Source organism: Epinephelus fuscoguttatus, linkage group LG5 (genome assembly GCF_011397635.1).
Source record: "Epinephelus fuscoguttatus linkage group LG5, E.fuscoguttatus.final_Chr_v1".
NCBI lineage: Eukaryota > Metazoa > Chordata > Actinopteri > Perciformes > Serranidae > Epinephelus > Epinephelus fuscoguttatus.
In genome coordinates this window covers 22,681,043-22,700,970 of record NC_064756.1, presented here as the reverse complement: position 1 = coordinate 22,700,970, position 19,928 = coordinate 22,681,043, and the positions used below count along the sequence as shown (strand labels likewise).

General features: G+C 41.8%; 1 protein-coding gene across 2 annotated transcripts in view; it reads left to right on the top strand.

Annotated features, from left to right (window-relative positions):
- Positions 1–19,928, top strand: part of prkd2 (protein kinase D2) — a 43,874-nt gene that overhangs the window by 22,235 nt on the left and 1,711 nt on the right. Inside the window, exons 2-18 of one of the 2 annotated variants that reach the window (XM_049576557.1) lie at positions 7,824–7,962; positions 8,331–8,462; positions 8,611–8,810; positions 10,595–10,778; positions 10,894–10,965; positions 11,160–11,177; positions 11,345–11,504; positions 12,655–12,766; positions 13,588–13,665; positions 13,752–14,070; positions 14,312–14,364; positions 14,463–14,535; positions 15,502–15,608; positions 17,843–18,004; positions 18,281–18,379; positions 18,590–18,857; positions 19,238–19,323. In XM_049576557.1, coding sequence (XP_049432514.1) covers positions 7,824–7,962; positions 8,331–8,462; positions 8,611–8,810; positions 10,595–10,778; positions 10,894–10,965; positions 11,160–11,177; positions 11,345–11,504; positions 12,655–12,766; positions 13,588–13,665; positions 13,752–14,070; positions 14,312–14,364; positions 14,463–14,535; positions 15,502–15,608; positions 17,843–18,004; positions 18,281–18,379; positions 18,590–18,857; positions 19,238–19,323 — 2,262 coding nt within the window. The remainder of the gene's footprint in view (positions 1–7,823; positions 7,963–8,330; positions 8,463–8,610; positions 8,811–10,594; positions 10,779–10,893; positions 10,966–11,159; positions 11,178–11,344; positions 11,505–12,654; positions 12,767–13,587; positions 13,666–13,751; positions 14,071–14,311; positions 14,365–14,462; positions 14,536–15,501; positions 15,609–17,842; positions 18,005–18,280; positions 18,380–18,589; positions 18,858–19,237; positions 19,324–19,928) is intronic. The other variant, XM_049576558.1, reaches the window with a different exon arrangement.

Here is a 19,928-nt window from a genome sequence, read left to right as displayed (position 1 = left end):
CGCCTAAAGATAAGCATTGTGTTTTCATTGCATTAGAATGAGCCGTTTCTATCTACATAGGGAATAAGTCTACGTCCACTTTGTCAAGCCAGTGTCCCAGTGCCCAAAGGTGTTTAATTTACTGTCATATGTGACAAAATACAAACAGCAAATCCTCACATCTGAGAAGCTGGAACCATTAACTGACTGAAACGGTTAAACGAAAATATTAAAATATATAACTTGTGTAACCATGTAAAATATGGAACTAATCAGCTAATCATCACAGCTCTAACTACATCCATATTTAAAAGGTATAGCAGTGTGTAGGATTTATTGGCATATAGCAGTGACGATTGCAGATTGCAACCAACTGAAACTTCTCTTGTGTGCCAAGTGTGAACTCCCGGTTAGGATTCCTTCAGTGTTAATTGTTTAGGAACTTTCTTCCGGAAGATGAACTATATGCAGAGGCCTCTTCCTCTCCAAAACAAATGGACCAGGTGATTAAACCCAGTAAAAACACTGAATAAAGCAGTTTCACGCTAAAAGTTTCAGTTTCACGCTAAGTGTTTTTGGATGCTGTTCCAGCTCATTGTGGAGGAGCTGCTAACTATGGTGGCCGACACGAATACATGAATGGCCCTATCTTGAGTCAGTGTTTGGTTTGTCCATTCTGGGCTACTGTAGATACATGGCAGAGCAATAAGGGGGACTCCATGAATGAGGACCGGCTCCCTATGTAGCCATAAACAGCTCCTCCTAAGGTAACAAAAACACGACAATTCAGATTTTTAGGTGATTATAAACTAATGAAAACATACTCGTTACATGGTATTCCTTTTCTGGCAATAGGTGCCCCTGAAGCCCACACACTGGACCTTTAAAAGACACATAAAGGACATGAAAGTAGACTTGGGACTTAGATAGTTCAGTAAGAAGAAGAAATAGAGAATTTTAAAAGTGTTTTTAGCCTCTTTGTGCTGCGTTGATTTCTAGATTTCTTTGCTCAGTGTACCTCCGTGGAAAATCATTTCATCATGCCCTGAGCAGAATGCAGCATCGAACCTTTGAAGAAAGGTTAGTTAAGTCATTGGCGAGGACATGCGCCGCTGGCCGACCTTAACATTATGTCAGCTTGTGAGAGAGGGAGTGGACCACATTGAGGGCAAAGTTAGTGAAGATCAGAAAAGATGACATAATGCTTTTCCTTCTGCATCCTTGTTTCTGTCTCATATGTTGTTCCTTTACAGAGAAGCTCATAAAACATTGTGGTAAAAAAAAAAAGAAGAGACTGATATCTGATAAGGACCACTGGACAGCCCAGAAGAGAAAACTAAGGAGAGGTTGATAAACAGGGCATTGAGGAGGAAATTAAGAGTGATAGGAGAAAAGGAGGGAGGGGTTGGGGTAAAGAAAGCCTAGTCCATAATTCATTTCACTCATAATGGCTTCATTGGCCCGAAGAGCTGCAGGAATAGCGCAGGCAGCGCAGGGCAACCTGATCCCTGGTAACCCAAAGAAACCAGCTAGAGACACAGCCCTGACTTCAGGCAAGCCACACTACACTATACTACAGTATGTATGATAATACAGCCAGCTCTTTGTCTGCAGACTTGACACACATGCACACACACGATACTCCTAACCTCTACCCTCACAGCAAGATATACTGTGTACACACAAACATATAGAGCTGGTTATGTAATTACAAGACAAATAGTTTTTTTTACCATATTGACATACAGACAGAAGTATTGTGTGGCTTTCGTGCTCTTCCCACCCTGTATTTTCTTTGAGAACTGGGACACGGAGAGAAGAAAAGCAGAAAATGGTCATTTTCTCTGAGGTAACTGTGGTTTGGGGGAGCTGGGATATTGTGCCTCTCAGTCGAGCTGTAAAGACTTGTGGTCTGCACAGACGTGGCAACTGCAGTTGCGGTCGGCACATTGTGTATGTTTTGGACAGAAGGCGTAGGATAATATGACTTGCCTTGTTTCTTGAGTTGCTCAGGAAAGAAGCGAGCAGTAACAGTAACAGTGTGGGGTTAATGGCAGAGTGGCTGGCATCAAACGGCGCTGTGGGACTTACAAATGACTTAGGCCGAGGGTTGTCTGTGGATTTGGGCTGAGCTGGGAGTCTCCTCTGATCTGGGCTCTGTGGGTGTTTTGTAATTACAAGTGGCAGCAGTTGGTCTTATTTGTGGCAACCCCAGGTACTGATGCATGTAGTTATTACATGATTCACTCCTGTCAGAGAGCTTGTGGGTTTTTTAAGTCTGGTCTTGGTAAAGTTTGGAGCCTCTTCTTATTAGCATCTGTATCGTCTAATTGACATGTAGACAGAACCATTAATGTAGACGTCTGTTTGGGTTAAAGGCCCTGTTCACCAACAAAGAGCATATTTTTCTCTTGTACTGCTAGTGGTATCTAGACATGTAGATAGTTCTGTTTTTATCTGGTCATCACAAATTGGGATTTGGGTTGCTCACAGCATTTAAAAACTGCTAAACTACTACCAAAGAAATAGTCCTTATTGACATTGAGTTTGTGGCTTATTCAGACTGTAGGGTTACGGACTTATGAAAGACACAATGCTGCTGAATTTTTAGAATTCTGTGATCACTGCTAATGAAACAAAGTTCAGGCAGCCCAACTCGAATCCCTGCTGCACTCACATGTCACTGAAACACATCTAACACTTCCTTATTATCAAGGCAGTGCACTTAAAGCCATCAGTGCTCTGCTCACTCTTTTACTGTTCACCTGCTAGCTGGGACGTTGCTCGCTAATACTGTTGGCACCACTGCTGCTGCTGTTCATATAGTGCTTCAAAAGTCCCACCTCCACCCCAGCATCCATCTGTAGGCCCTGAGACAACATTCCCACAAGAAGGGGAAGTTGTTATCACCACTCTGCACTCCCTGCTTTGCTGAACTTGGTGCTTCCTTGTGAGAAACCAAGCCAAGCATTAATGTTTAACATATTAATTCACATACAATTTAGCAGCTAAAATGAGTTTCCTTTGTAGGGTGGCTGGGCTCAGCTTTAGAGGTAAGGAGCTCAGACTTCTGGAGGGAGCTCGGAGTAGAGCCGCTGCTCCTTTGTGTTGAAAGTGGTTGTTGAGGTGGTTCGGGCATCTGATCAGGATGCCTCCTGGCGCCTCCTGTTGGAGGTGTTCCGGGCATGTCCCACTGGTAGGACGCCCCGGGCAGACCCAGAACATGCTGGAGCAGTTAGATATCTCATCTGACCTGGGAACACCTTGGCGTCCCCCAGGAGGAGCTGGAAAGTGTTGCTGGGGAGAAGGATGTCCGGGGGGGTTCGCTTGGACTGCTGCCCCCGAGACCCTGCCCCAAATAAACGGATGAAGTTTACTGACTGAAATAAAATCTTTTCCACCAAGCCATGGTCAAAGTCTACACTCCAGAGCCACTGTGAGCTCTGCTCCCTGATGTTCTGATCACCTCATCACCCAGAGAACCTTATAGTCTTTCTCTGTGATGGCTATTGTACTCACAGTGATGTTGTAGCCTTGAACACTGTATCAAACAAGATGCACATATGTTCAGAGACAGTGAGGTCTCCAGTGGAGAGACTGTTTAGCCCTAAACCAAGTGTAAACTAGGTCGAGTGTGTGTGTCTACGGTTGTGGGCTGGACCAGTATTGTAGCCCAGACCACCTGAAATTGAGACCAAGTCATGAACAAGACCAGAGCATATCAAGACCAAGTCAAGACCAAGACCAGTGACACACTTAAAATAAATGTAGAACATGCAAACCATGCAGCAGGCGCTCCTGAAATTCCCATGAAAACAACCACAGAAAACTAATGAAAATTCCTTTATATTCACCTCTTTTATTGCTAAACTGATTATAAGTGTTTATGTACAAGGGTACCATAAGATTTGTCTTAATAAAGTTAAGGCTGCAATAGTGAATTTTATGTGTGGGAATTTCCCTTTGTTTTGTACAAGCCAGCAGTTACAGACAAAAACTAAGGAGCTGAAATAAAGGTAACCATCTTTACTCAACACTCCTTTCTTGAACAGGCAATTTGGCGATAATCCCACAGTTGTGGTTCTGAAATAAAATCCAGAGTCCTCTTCGTCCAAGACTGAGACAAGACTGAGTAAAAATACAGTCGAGTACGAGATGACACTGATCTTGAGTACTACGACACTGGTGGACCACACACATGTTGGACCAAACTGTTGGACTCTGTAATATTTAAGCCCTGAAATAGTCTGGCAACCTGTCCAGGGTGTACCCCACCTGACATTGCCCAGTGTCAGCGGGGATAGGCTCCAGCCCCCTGCGACCCCTAACAGGATAAGCAATTACAGACAATGAATGAAATATTTAAAAACCCAGTTGTTGCATGATTTGAAGTGTTTAAAGTCACTTACAATCATGATTTTTCCTCACTTGCAAACCACAGATGATAAAAAAATCTGCAACAAAAACCACATGATGAAATGTTGGGGATAAATCACCAACAGATAAGGTCACACTTGAAATTATTTTTAAAAAGATATTCTTCTGTACTCTCTGTGTGAGAAAGCCTCTGGGGTTTCCTTTGCCAAGTTTGTGAATAAAATGTGCATAAAATGGAATGGAATTTAAATGGATGCAATACATGGATTTGCTTTCACCTCTCAGGGTTTGTATTCCATCTCCTTCTAATTATCTTTTTTTTTGGGGGGGGGGGGTTGACCTTAGGTCTGTGGTTTTAATGTTTGTTTATCAGGTCAAGGATCCTCTGCAGGTTTTGAAAAAAGGCCACTGCATGCTTGTCATGTCTTGTAGTTGATTGTGAGGTCAGCAGCAGTAGCCCACTGCTGGGGCGTGGTGGACTCACTGTGTAGCTTGGCGGTAGTACAAACCAGGCCTGGATTTCAGATGTGGTGATGTGGAGAGCCTGTTGGGAAACTAAGAGGGAGGTGTGTGTGTGTGTGTGTGTGTGTGTGTGTGTGTGTGTATTTCGGAGAAAAGAAGGGAAATGGGGGGGTAGAGAGGGTGCATGTTGCTGTTTGTAAGGAGGGTGTGTCTGTTGGTAAGTGAGGAGGAGGTGTATATGTGTCATTGTGTCGTTCCAAGGTGGAGACCACGGTTCCCCTTCCTGTAAGTTGTTAGAGTCTGGCCAGATGGTGAATCTTGACTCCGCTACGGGAAAAAACAACAACAACAGAGACAGGGAGAATATTTTCTTCCGTCTTCTTCTTTCTCCTTCTGGTCTCACCAAGTGTGTCCGGAGTATTCTTACTAAGTTTTAAAACTCAGTGAATATCTTCCTCTCTTTCTCTCTGTTTGTTTTCCTATGTGTGTGTGTGTGTGTGTGTGTGTGTGTGTGTGTGTGTGTGTGTGTGCGCGCGCATGTCTGTGTGTGTGTATAGCCATGGTGTCCTGTGTGGTGTGGCCACTGAAGTGAACCAGACAGTATTAACTATTCAGGAGAGCAGGGTTTCCCTATGACAGCCTCCTTTGCTCTGCTGACTTCTGACTGACACACTCATCTCTCATATCTTCTTTGGAAGAGCTTCATGGAAATGCCCGTGTGTGTGTGTGTGTGTGTGTGTGTGTGTGTGTGTGTATGTACTTGTATATGAATAACAGGAAGATAGGATAGAGTTTCTCCATGTCTTGCTTTCCTCATTGCCCAAGTTACTTGATTTATGTAATTCAGTCAGTGGTTCTTGTATATCAATGGTTACATTTGTGTGTGTGTGTGTGTGTGTGTGTGTGTGTGTGTGAGAGAGAGAGAGAGAGAGAGAGAGAGAGAGAGAGAGAGGTGCGGGGGGGTATATGGTTGTTTGCTCATGTTTGTGTTGGCTGCTATATATTCCAGGGGCTTTACACAGCATGGCATGATATAATTAGCTGAGGACATACAGTCATGTCATATCCTTGAGGGCATATAGACATTCCTGTGTTGTATCTACATGTACCATGTTTATAGCTCTAAATGTGATGTTTCTAAATGTTACAGTAGATGATTACTGTAGATGAAAATGGCAGAGCAGTGACTGTTTAGGATGTTTGGTGTAGCGTTGAGTATAGTATGGAATTTCTTATTGAAGTTGTAAAAAATGACCTGTTATATACTTCCTCCCGGCCTTATTATGAAAAAGCACTGTTGAGTTTATTATTCGACAGAAGGCTGTTGCTGAGTTGATTAGGCAAGTCAGTTTAAAGTGATCAGTTTTGATGTGATATTTTGTAACTTTTTGTAATCCTATACTTTCATAAAATAATTTTAAAAAGAAACAAAAACAGTTTGCAAATAAGTTTTTGAAATTATTGAATGTTCCTCCATGTTACCTCAAAGCACAAAGATATACTGTGCAGTATATACATTGTTTCTCAAGAAACAATGTATTGACTCATACCTCTCGATCATCACTTATGACCCACTGAAAGTGTGTGGCGGTGTATTTTTCCACCGGGACTGTGACCTCTGCCTGTATTTTCCTACTAGCAGGACATTTATGGGTGTGTACCCCCACAATACTCAAGTGAGGCAACTAGGGTTGAGCTGAGCACTCAGGTGAAATGCGTATATGGTACAGATAATGTCTTTTTCACAAGTACGCGTATCATTCAAGTTAAAGAATGTGTCAGTATCCGTACTTGTGATTAAGGAAAATCCTCATTTGAGTAGATGTGTGAAGTCTCTTACTCTTGTGAGTAAGTCAAAAATGATCTGAAGCTCAAGCCTGAGGTGGTTCTGGAAATTGTTTTCTAATAAATAATAAATATAGCAACTGATCAACCCATATCAATTTCAGGTTTAAAATAACAACGTCTGGTTAGGTCCCACCCATTTCCAGTTTAAAACCTACCCATTCTGAATAGAGATAGGAATTCAGATAATTTAGTTGGTGGAACAGATACAAATACAGATAATGGTGTACTCACTCATATAGTAGCAACCAGGTGCCAGACCAACACATTCTATGTGGAAATTTACATTGGTACAACACCGTGAATTAACATCTCTTTTTCCTTCAACAACAAACACACATGGTTGGGTTTAGGCAACAAAAGTACGTGGTTAGGTTTATGGAAAAAGAACAGGGTTTAGAATTTTACGTGATGCAAATACTGCTCTCTGGGGGGAAAGCCAGCGTTTGTCGGGCCAATCCACCATCCCTCCCCCCTGCCCCACTCAGACTTTTGCCGCCTTAACTTTTGTCCGTTTGGCGTTTCCCCCTGACACCGCCAGTTGTCATTAAACTATAACAGCAACGTTTAGCATGTTTACAAACATAACCAACAATCCAGCATAGTATACCTTTAAGGTTTATACATGTATTCATGTTTATGGTGTCTCATGAAACATGTAAAAAACAGTATGACGGCTGCATGCTATTTTGTGAATATTTAGTATGGACCATCTGTATATTAGTTAATATTTAGCTCTTTTTTGGAAGAATGTAAATATATAAACATCCTGATATAAATATTATCCAATCTGAAAATGCAATTTAAACCTCTTTTAATAATGCTTTCATGTCCCGGCCTTTAAAGTATTTGATGGCTTGTTTTCTGTTGTTACATGGTGGCTTGGATTGTGTATCTGCTTTTGATTTTATTTGAAACGAGACATTTTTTGTCACTAATAGAAGCTCAGTGAACTGTTGACATAACTGACTCACCTAACAGGCAACACACATGCACACATAAAGCATTTGTTGTTCATATAAAGCCTTTTATTTGATTATGTGAAATGTAACTACCAGCCTTTCAACACATTTCTTTTTGGGATTGCTATTCAAAATTCAGCCTTCTTAACCATTTGATTCTTCTAATCTATGTTTCCCTTATTTCTTTGTATGTTCCAGTTCCCAGAGTGTGGCTTCTACGGCATTTATGACAAGATTTTGCTGTTCAAGCATGACACGACCACCAACAACATCCTGCAGCTGGTTAAAAGTGCCAGTGACATCCAGGAGGGAGATCTAGTGGAGGTGGTGCTCTCTGGTAAGTAAGCACCTCTATTTTCTTTTATCTTGTGTCATTAGGGTACAAGATAGCCACATTAAAATCTAAATGATGTTCCGTTTTCTTTCCTCTGCTATCTCCCTTTCATTACTGTTGTTACTCTGCATCACAACCCTTGAAATCAGTCCTTATCTGCTCATTTTACTACAGACATTATCATTCACTGGCCTAATCTCTTCTTTTGTTGTTTCAAAGTGTACCGTCCCGCTGTCAGGAAGAAAACCCATATATATTTCCATACTGTTCCCATCTCATCCATCTAATCATTCTTTATTCTGCCCAGTTGATGCTTTGATTGTATCTTGACACCCACTGTGACCACGCTCCACATCTGTTATCTCTTTTAGCGGCAGCCACTTTTGAAGATTTCCAAATTCGGCCCCACGCACTGAACGTGCACTCATACCGGGCCCCGGCCTTCTGTGATCACTGTGGAGAGATGCTGTTCGGACTAGTCAGACAAGGGCTCAAGTGTGACGGTGAGGAAAAAAAGGGAGATGAAGTGTAAATAAGAAAAGATGATGTGGTCCTGACATTTCTCTGAGAAATGAAAAGAACTGTAACACTCACCAAATATGCTCCATCTCTCCTGCTCACTGGTTCTTTGATTGATGTCGCCCCCTGCAGGATGTGGGCTAAACTACCACAAGCGCTGTGCATTCAGCATCCCAAACAACTGCAGTGGAGCTAGAAAACGCCGTCTGTCCACCACCTCCCTAAGCAGCAGCCAGTCACTGCGTCTCTCCACCACTGAGTCTCTGTACAGTGCAGGGACGGCCTCCACCTGTGCAGAGGACGTCAGCCTCATCCGCTCACACACACAAATGGTACTGGTGGATTCATGTACACAATGCTCTGCTTGGGTTTAGACTACAGAAGTTAGGGAGGCTTTCCAGTGGACAGCATTTGTTTGACCACATCAAACAGCTTTTTTTAAATTGGTGTAGGGTGAACCCACCTTAACTACGTTTAGTCACTTATTCACAAGGATTTTAGGTTGAGACTAAAACCACAGGTGATGGACACATTTGTGATGGTGGTGAAACTTTTCAGATGCAAAGTCACTCAGAATAATCCACAGACTTTCCTTCCAGAACAATTTTAATTAGAAGTTTTATCTACCAAGGGCATACGAAATGTTGTCATGGATATCTCATCAAACCAAACTGCCTGCATGAGTGCAATCCTCTGGGGGGGGGTATGTAGCTGCTGAAATTTGGATTAACGCTTAAAGTAAACTGATAAGCTCATGGCAAACAGAAATAACTGCTGGTTGATTTCTCCTTATTCACTTACTCTAATTACAAAAAAGAATGGAAACAGTTTATTCAGAGTGGAAACATGAGCTTAGCATGGCTATAATCAATATTTGTATACTCACAATGTATCAAATGAATATGAGAAAGGGGTTGCTGTTATTGATAAACCTACAGGGAATTGTCATCCTGTCATTGTCGTCCTCTGCAACGCTTCTCTAATTTATGAAGCTCTATAGTGAGTTTAACCACAATTTGTGGTTGTCTGCTCTCCAGATTTTACTGCTTTCACCCTCAATGTTCTCATAGTGTTGTCTCAAGCCATAGCAGGCGGCTGTCTTTAATGAACAAGCTCTAACAGTCCACTGTGTACTTCCTGCTAGCAGACAGACGCCATTAGTGACTAGCTGGTGCAGTATTTATCAGCAAAGAGACAGATATTTCCCCCAGGAATTGGTAGAAACCAAAAACAGAGCTAAAAGAGAGTGAATAGCAGACTTACAGTCATCAGGTGGGCAAAAACAGGGCTCCAAACGAATAATAATGTCACTTCTTAACAGCTGAATGTAAGCAGCTGTTCACCATATGTAATAATGCATCAATGTTGTGTTCATAATTGGTTTCTGCTGCCCCCAAGTGGCCAAAATAATCAGATCTTGCGGGTTGAAAGGCACAGATCACAAAAAAATAACATATGTTTCCTCTTACCTCTAGTGCTTTTTATCAGTCTAGATTGTTTTGGTGTGAATTGGAGATATCCGCCAAGAGATGTCCACCCTCTCTCCAATATAATGGAACTTAATGGCACTCAGCTTATGGTGCTCAAAGTGCCAAAAACAAACTTAAAAAACTCAACATCAGTGTCTGTTTCCAGAGACCATGACTCAGTTGCTCAAGATAATCCACAGACCTTGTTGGGAGCAGTTTCATGTAGGAACTTTCTATCAAAGTACAGCTGTCAACTGTATCACCATGCAGAAGGAAGTGTGCATCTACTCATGGACATAATGTCATTTAGCTCCATGGTGCTAGGTGAGCTTGCAGTGGATGTTGTTCAGTAGAAAGAAAATAGTCCCTACATTAAACTGCTCCAACACACCAACACTCAGACACACCAAAACAATCTAAACTGATAAATAATGCTACAGGTAAGAGGACAAATATGTGTTTTTAATTCTGAGGTGAAGTGTCCCTTTAAGCACAAGAGATTTTCTTTTTAGAAATTCAGTCTTTAGTAATTAATTAGCTTTGTAGTTATTTTCTTAGTTGGATAAATCAGATAATAGTGTTCTTACTGTTTTACCAAAACACTTTACAGTTTAATTGATAATCTTGTTTCCTTTCTATTCTGCTAGCCACGAACCCCTAGTGATGCTCGTCGCTTCTACACGGGCCGACCAGTTCATTTGGACAAGATCCTGATGAGCAAGGTGAAGGTGCCCCACACGTTCGCTGTCCACTCCTACACACGACCGACGGTGTGCCAGTACTGCAAGAGGCTTCTTCGGGGACTGTTCAGGCAGGGCCTACAGTGCAAAGGTGAGTACAGACAAAGACAGAGAGCCTAATTTCTGCATGTCCAGGGTGACACAGAATATCAGATAAATATAATCGCGAGTATACGTGTGATTATGATGTGTTTCATGTCTTCCAGACTGCAAGTTTAACTGCCATAAACGCTGTGCGTATAAGGTTCCTAATGACTGCCTTGGGGAGACCATTGGAGGTGAGAGAATATAGGAATCTAATTTCTTAATGACTCTGTTAACCCTGCATGGATTTGATAAATATATTATTTTCTCATCTGCATGTTTCCATTGTCAGAACTACAGTAGGTTACTATAATAACATGATAACATGATATAACGCATTGTCTAACAAGACTGAAACTCACTGGCACTAATGTTTTTATCTTCTCAGACAACAGAAGTAACTGCGGTAAGTGTAACTGCTACTCTGTATTGGTGCATGTAAAGCCTTCTCATAGCGGTGTTAGTTGTATAGCAGTAGCAAACAGTAGTACTTTTTCCACAGCATTTTAACCACGTAGTCATTTTAAATTTACGGTGGACTCAACCCCTTCTCTCCCTCTTCTTTTGCCCCAGACATGTTGAGTCCCAGTGCTGACCCTGAGGTGCCCATGGACTACAGCAGTGAGTACGATGCCTCAGACAAGTCTTCGATAGACGACTCGGACGAGGCCTGCAGCATCCCTGGGTCCTTTTCTCCTGAAAACAACCAAGATGGAACCAGCGGAGACCAGAGGTACGAGGAAAATATTTGGAGAAATAAGTCCTTTAAAGGAGCAGTGCATAGGATTTAGTGGCATCTAGTGGTGAGGACTGCAAATTGCAAAACCAGCTGAAACTGGCACACTCCCATGTGCCAAGCATGAACTCCTGGTTAGAATTCAATCAGCGTTCAGTGTTCAGGAGGTTCTGACTGGGAGCCAAATTATCCACAGTGGTCTCTTCTTTTCCCCCCAAAAAATGGACCCTGTATATAAACTGAAAAAAAAGTTTCACAATACAAATCAGCATGTCTCCGATGCTGTTCAGCTCTTTGCAGACGGTCCGCTAGCCCAGCACCTGCTAATGTGTGCTTACTTTTTTTCTTTGATAACTTAAGATCCAGACGTTCAGATGGTTTTATTACTGGGAGCCAAATCTGCAGAGGTCTCTACCTTTCCAGAACAAACAGATCTGGGGTCTCATTTATAAAACAATGTGTAGGATGTGTACGTACGGACAACAGCCGAAACTGGCATGTGCCAAAAAATATTCAACAATTTCTACAATCAGGCTTCCACCTCACCATCTGCGTCGCCAGTTTCCCGTCTCCAAAGTGTTGGGAAACATTGGTCAGAGTTTCTCCTGTCAAGTATGTTTTTATAGATCACAACTTTTGCATGGGAAGTGGCGTATACCTCTTTCAGACCTCATCTTGGGCGTACACAGTGTTTATAAATCCTGAGTCCTGGTGATCTGAACCGGTGAAAACACTGAATGCACTGAATTTTTAGCAGTGTCATGCTAAAAATCAGTCTTTTTCCAATGCTGTTCATATCACTGAGGAGATGCTAACTACGGTGGCCGACGTGAAAATATGAATGGGCCTATCTATAGCCAGTGTTTTGTTTGTCCGTTCTGGGCTTCTGTAGAAACACAGCAGTGCAACATACCACACTCCATGGACAAGGACCTGCTCAGTATGTAGATATAAATGGCTCATTCTAAGGTAACAGGTGATTTCACACTAAAGAAAACCCATTACTTATATTATGTTTCATCTCTGCCAATATTTGCCCCACAATCCTGCACACTGGTGCTATAATGAACAGGAATACCAAAATAACTGTGCACACAGAAATTGAAACACACGTTTTACTCACTGAGCTCTGCCCCTCTTCCTCCAGTGTTTACATCCCGTTAATGAGGGTGGTGCAGTCGGTGAGACAGACAACCCGTCGATCCAGTACGGCTATTAAGGAAGGATGGATGGTTCACTACAGCAATAAGGACACACTGGTAAAAACATTACTCAGAATTCCCACTTCACACTCTTTCTGGGTATCTAAACCAGTTCCCCTGAATAGTATTTTAGTCATTGTTGTTGCTGCTGGACGTACGGATTTAAGTCAATTTATTCTCAATGCACTTTCTTTACTTTCTTTTCTGTGATTTACTGCTGAAAGTCTTTTTGTTTTACTCTCCACTCACTCAGACAGAAAGGACCTTCTAGTCTATTTCCTCTGTCTACCAGTTTCTCTCTCAACTGTTTTAACCTTAATCATTTGGCTTTATGCACTTTATTACTTCCTTTTGCTTTTATATTTCTTTTTTCTTTTATATTTGTGTGAGCATGTGTGTGTGCGTGTGTGTGCGCTATGGAAGAAAAAACAGTTGAAGACTGATGATGAGGCTCCCTGCAAACATAACAGCACTCAGCCGATGTGTGGTGAATTCAAGCTAAAAGCCCATTTCCTGCCTTTTCTTTTTCTAACGTATTTTTTTGTTTATTTGTCCTCAAAGAAACCTCGCTGTCTCTTCTGTTTTGTTCTTGCTTGTTTTCCCCCCTCCGGCTCACTAACACACTCCTTTTCTTTCTGTCACTTTTGTCTCCTGTCTCTTTCTCTTTACCTTCTCATCCTGCAGCTTGTGCTCCTGCTCATTCTTCTCATCTCTTCTCTTCCTCTGGACGTCAACGCCAAAACTTGAAATGCATTCAAATTGATCCCTGAACTTTGCCCCGGTCCGTGCCCCATCCCTCACCCTATGTCCTCTCTCCATCCAACCCCCCAATATCCTGCCTTACCTTGGTTGCCCCCACCTCCTCCAATCCCCAACAGAGAAAGAGGCACTACTGGCGTCTAGACTGTAAGTGCATCATCCTTTTCCAGAACAACACTTCCAACAAATACTACAAGGTAAATATAGATTACTCCATGAAAAGCTATAGATCTCAAGTCATTTGTTTAAAGTGTGCAACCTCACCGGTCCATCCCTCTCACAGGAGATCCCTCTATCCGAGATCCTGGAGGTGCGCCAAGCTGGCAACTTCACTCTGGTCCCCCCAGGCACAAATCCTCACTGCTTCGAGCTCATCACAGGGAATATGTGCTACTTCGTAGGCGAGGACCCCAACACCCTCCCCCCTCTGTCCCCCACCAACCCCCAAACTCACCCTCAGACTCCTCCCTCCCCCAGCCAAGTAGCTCCCAACAGCGGTATTGGGCGTGAGGTGGCAAAAGCGTGGGAGAGCGCCATTCGCCAGGCCCTCATGCCAGTCATCTTTCAGGACGCACCCCCAGCTGAGGGTAACACAACTCACAGTAAGTTAAGAGCACATTGCTGCATTCAATATATGGATTGGCATGTCAGTTTAATTTGCCAAAAAAGTGTGTGCGTGTTGCTACGTCACCAACGAGATGCTTGAGAAATAGTGGATCAAGTGTGAAAAAACAACTTGCCAACTCTAGCTGACTAATTGGAAGAGTGGTTTTTAAATAAAAGACAATTAAGAACTCACAACACTGTGTAATCTTTACATTGTTTCTGGTGCTGTATTTTCAGGACAAGCTTCTATCAGCATATCTGTGTCCAACAGTCAAATCCAAGAGAACGTGGTATGACTTTATGTCAATTTTTAGGAATTTCCTTCCAACTTTAAATGAATTACACATTGAGGATGATGATTACTGAGTGAAATATTGTTGTCCTACAGGATATTGGTACAGTGTACCAGATTTTTGCTGATGAAGTGTTGGGATCTGGACAATTTGGAGTGGTGTACGGAGGTATGTAGATCTATGTCCAACTGATGCTGAACCCTAGTTTGGTTCATTTTGTGAAGGTCAAAATTGGTTTAAAGTGGAAATAGTTTTTTTTCTTTAACTAATTGTTATGACGTAAATGTTGATTGCACAACATTTTGATTGGTTCCCTATCAGCCTCACTTTCACAACTGTCTGGTACGTTTTCCTAGCAAAATGAAAGGTCAATTTCAGTGATAAGGGAACTGTGTCAACCATTGCAGAACCAAAACAGGAAGAGGGTGGCACTTGTGTTTTCTACAGTAGCTAGCCCCAGTTACCGGGTTTTTTGGGGAGTTTTGGGGAGTTTTGATCTTATCCACTTCGAGGGTCCTAAGGACAGAGGGATGTCGTATGCTGTAAAGCCCTGTGAGGCAAACTGTGATTTGTGATATTGGGCTTTATAAATAAAATTGATTGACTGATTAATTGATTGAGTTACCAAAGAGTATCAGTGTAAGATCTTAACTGGTACTAATCTCAGTAGTGGAAATGGCAGATGGTGAAACAACTGAAGTAACTGTGGAAAACAAAAAACGGTGTGTGTCCAGTGTTGTCAAGTTTTTAGGATCTGAGGAAAATGGAAAGCAATTAGGTTGTCTTTATCACAGTGGTACCAACAATAATACCTCTTGGAAATGCTAAGGGTAAAAAAGATGAGAAGTTGTCTGTTTCCACTTTGAAGTGTTGTGTAGTAAACAGTAGTGTCTAAAGAAGAACAAAACATGGACTATACTGATGCATTTGTGAGTAGATATGTCTTTGAAAGGGAACCCCCAAGATTTCACACAGTCCGATTTAGACTATTTTATAAAAGCAATGTTAATTAAGTGGAGCGTTATTTCAAGTGCATCATAACTCTGGATGACAGGGCCCAGTATACAGAGTCCACACGTATGTGAAGAATATCTCACAGCCACATCTATCACTAACACTCCATTTCTTCAACAGGAAAGCACAGGAAGACGGGGAGAGATGTCGCTGTCAAAGTCATTGACAAGCTTCGTTTTCCCACTAAGCAGGAGAGCCAGCTGAGGAACGAGGTGGCCATACTGCAGGTAATCACGCTGCGGCTGTAAATGGTTGTGCTTTCATGCTGACACAGTAACAGGTGCTTTGCTGTACATCGGATTTGTGATTTATGCCGGCTTATACATTAAGAATGATAACAGACAGTCCTTTACGAGTGCTCACTGTGAGATTGATGAGGTTTATATGAACTCAATTTGACTTTGAGTCTCAAAGTATCCCACATGAGTCATTCAAAGAAATAAAGAAGCATTTCTAGAGGGACAGTTTCCTCTATATTTTCTTCTTAGGAACAGATGATTTAGTGTCTGATCAAACCAATCCATGGCTCATGGACAAATTTTTTAGTAAAGGGAAACCCCACACTCATAGTGCTTAATGTGTTTTAATAGGACAATAGTATCAAAGAGGAGGGACAATCAGTTTGGGAAACATTAGCCTGGGCTGTACGGTTTAACAAAAGCCAGACTGGCATCTATAAAGACTGAAAAGGTCAGATTGCAAAGGTCAGAGTTATCTGATTACTGCCTTATACAGCTGCACTCATGTTCCCAGTGATGAATTTTTTGAACATCAAAAAAACTAGAGGCAACAAAAGCCTCGTGTTGCCCATGTCTCTCAAACACTATAGGCAATAGCCAACCAGTATGTACACTCTGCACCTGCATGAGAGGAAGTATCTCTCCATACCAGCAGCAGCTGAGCTGCCAATCAGAGCGCTGTCACACGACAGGCTTTGCATCTTTGATACCGATTTTTTTTTTTTATATATATATATATATGTTTATATGTTGTCTGTATATGTGGTGGCTGTGTGACGGTGGATGGTCTCTCACGGGTCCAAAACAAATTTCTCCTAAGGGAGACAATAAAGATCTTATCTTACATGCTACATTGGCCAAAAAAAAGCTGTTGTGGGACACACCGCTAAAAACTAGGGCAACAGATGCTCACCGACAGCCTGACATGGATCAATGGCCGACCATCGGCTTGGTGTGTCAGGCTCTGCAGGCTGTTTAAAATAATGGAGGTAGCTACTGAGATGTCACTCAGTGGTTTGTGGACTCCTGTTTTGAAACCTTGAGTTTGACATTTTTTCCATCGCCATATGGCTCTAAAATTTAGAAACTGACATAGTATTTGCAAAGTTCAAAATAAATCGCTAATATGAAATGTTTGAGTAAAAAAAAAAAAAAAGAAAAGAAAAGATAGAAAGACAAAAAAAAAGCTGACAAGGGCCAAAGAGGTTACAGACGCTCACTGACGGCCAAACACTGACCAACAGCTGACCATTGGCTTGGTGGGTCAGGCTCCATACACTGTATAAAATAATGGAGGTAACTATGGCAATGTCACCCTTTGGTTTGTAGACTCCTGTTCAGAGGCCCTGAGTTTGACATTTTGGCTGTCGCCACTTGGCTCTAAAATTTAGTGAATTTAAAGTTCAAAATAAATTGTGAAGATGAAGTATTTTAGTTTTTTTAAACAGCTGAAAGCCAACATGACTTAAAAAAATTTGCACTTCTGAGGAAAAAAAGTGTAAATATCAATAATTATTTGGTTAAAGGAGTGAATTAATAGAACAAATGTTGTGTTGTAGAGATTTAGATAAAATAAAATAAATGCATTTATAAAATACATTTTATTGGGAATAGTTGAATTTAGACATAATTTGGAAACAGAAATGCATTTCATTTTAACTTCCTTCAACTGCCAGTTTTCTCTGGTTTAGTTTTATTTAAATGTACAGTTCATTGTTCACCAGCAGATGGAGACAGGAGCTTTGTTAGTCCATTTGCTGTCTAAACTTGATAATGACTCTGTCACTGAAAGGCAGTTACTCATTCAGCCTGCCAGTCCAAAAGTCTCTGCCACATTCACCAGCTTTCAAGTGGAATACACTTACGGCTCTGAATTATATAAGTATGCCTTCTGGAGGACATTTTATGGCATTTTTGAAGCACAACTACGTAATAATCCATTTTCTGTTCTTCCTGCTGTGATTCACATTTCTCTCCTGTGGTTTACCATCTTTTGCCGACTATGTCTGTCTTTCTTTTTGTCTTCCGTTCTCTTCAAACTCTGTCACACTGACTCCTGTCTCTCACACTGTTTGATATTCTCTTTCAATTCTCATTCTGTCCATACTCCTCTCTCACCACTCTCCTCTTTTGTTTGCTAATTCATGCTCCCCCTCTTTTTCAAATAAATCCCACATTGCCATTTAATCCTATCTCCTCCTCCTCTCTGGCCCCTCTCTTAGAGTTTACGTCACCTGGGCATTGTGAACCTGGAGTGCATGTTTGAGACCCCGGAGAAAGTGTTTGTGGTGATGGAGAAGCTACATGGTGACATGCTGGAGATGATCCTCTCCAGTGAGAAAGGCAGGCTGCCTGAGAGGCTTACTAAGTTCCTCATCACACAGGTGTGTATGCACCCCAGCAAAGACAGGATTAGTTGTGTGTATCAGTATATTTATGCAGTGTGAATGTGTGTGCTGGTGTGTGCCACTTATTGCTGACAGTGACGTCTTGAGGCTGCAGTGTCTGGCTGCATGCTTTTTGTGGTTTGGTTTCTGGGTGTCTTGATGCATGTCTAATGCGTCATAACGTCTCTTTGTGTGTTGTTTGTATTCGCCTTTGTAGTTACCTTAGACTAAATCATATCCTGTTTGTGTGGTTGTGGGCGTGCGTATGTGTAGATCCTTGCAGCTCTGAGGCATCTACACTTTAAGAACATCGTTCACTGTGATCTGAAACCTGAGAATGTGCTGCTTGCCTCTGCTGATCCCTTTCCCCAGGTATACAAAAAACACACTCAAATACTCCTATAACACACACACTAAAACGCAATCGCATTGTGCAGCCATTATGGTTTTCACACTCTGTCAATACTTCATCAAAGCACTTGTGGTGCAGTTGCTCAGAAGTGTTTCCTCACTTGTATTTACTGTTGCCTCTCTGTCATTTCACCACTTCTCTGTTTTCACCCGACTGTTTCTTTCTCTCAGGTGAAGTTGTGTGATTTTGGTTTTGCCCGTATCATTGGTGAGAAGTCTTTCCGCCGTTCGGTGGTCGGCACCCCGGCCTACCTGGCCCCGGAGGTTCTGCTGAACCAGGGCTACAACCGCTCACTGGACATGTGGTCTGTCGGCGTCATTATGTATGTCAGCCTGAGTGGGACATTCCCCTTTAATGAGGATGAAGATATTAATGACCAGATCCACAACGCTGCCTTCATGTACCCTCCCAACCCCTGGAAACAGATCTCCAGTGATGGTAAACACAGAGGGGGAGGAATGAGGGGGAAGTTTCATTGTGAGACACATCTAGAGATGAAATGATCATAAAGTTGAATCATCAACTCTTAGTGTTGATGAGGACGGTTAACTTGAACTGTAAAAGCAGGACAAGCAATTTCAAATGAAAGTGTTTCACAATCATGTTGTAATAATGCACTTCCTTTACAACCTGCGTTTCCATCTACATCATGATGATACATTCATATTAAACATGCTTCCTGTTTCCTACGTTACATTTCTACCACAACTAGGTACAGAGTAAAACAGTCATATAGAGTTCAAAACTTTGTTTCCTTTTTTTTCTGCAACTTGACAGTTTCATACAATATATGGATTTGTATATTTTTGTGTTTCCAGCGACCGACTTAATCAACAACCTGCTGCAGGTTAAGATGAGGAAACGCTACAGCGTGGACAAAAGTCTCAGCCATGTGTACTTACAGGTAGTGTATAGAAACTCTTCATATGCACATACACAGATACGGAAGTCTGTCTGACACTCTTTATCACACTTTCAGTACAAGCATTAATCCCCAATTTAAATTACAATAAGAAGCATTTCTGCCAATAACTTAGAAAGCTAAACCTTTATTTGACTTCTGCAAACAAGTCAATGAAATTTGTAGCCACTCCAAAAAATGGCAAATATAAACACCAGGCGTTTTCACTCATAAACAAGCAGCAAGACAGACTCTCAAGGCTGATATTTAGGAGCTTTATTGAGGATAACTTAACTGTAAAAAATGTGTTTTCATCAACTGCAGAGTTCTTATATGTCTCCTTCAAAACTAAATGTGTAGCAGTAGAAAACAGGCTCTATCGGTTTAAACCAGTCCACTCACTGTTGCTGTTTCTTTGCAAGAACGCCCATGTATTAATTAACCTTTCGTGTCACAGTGGCCCTTACTTGGATAAAAGTGTCTTTTTAGATTTTCTCAGAAGCAGTCAGACCAGTCTGGGGTCATCCAAGTTCGAACTTGCACATATACAGTTACATACACACACACACACACGCACACGGTCTAATGTGATTACCGGTTTATGTGCT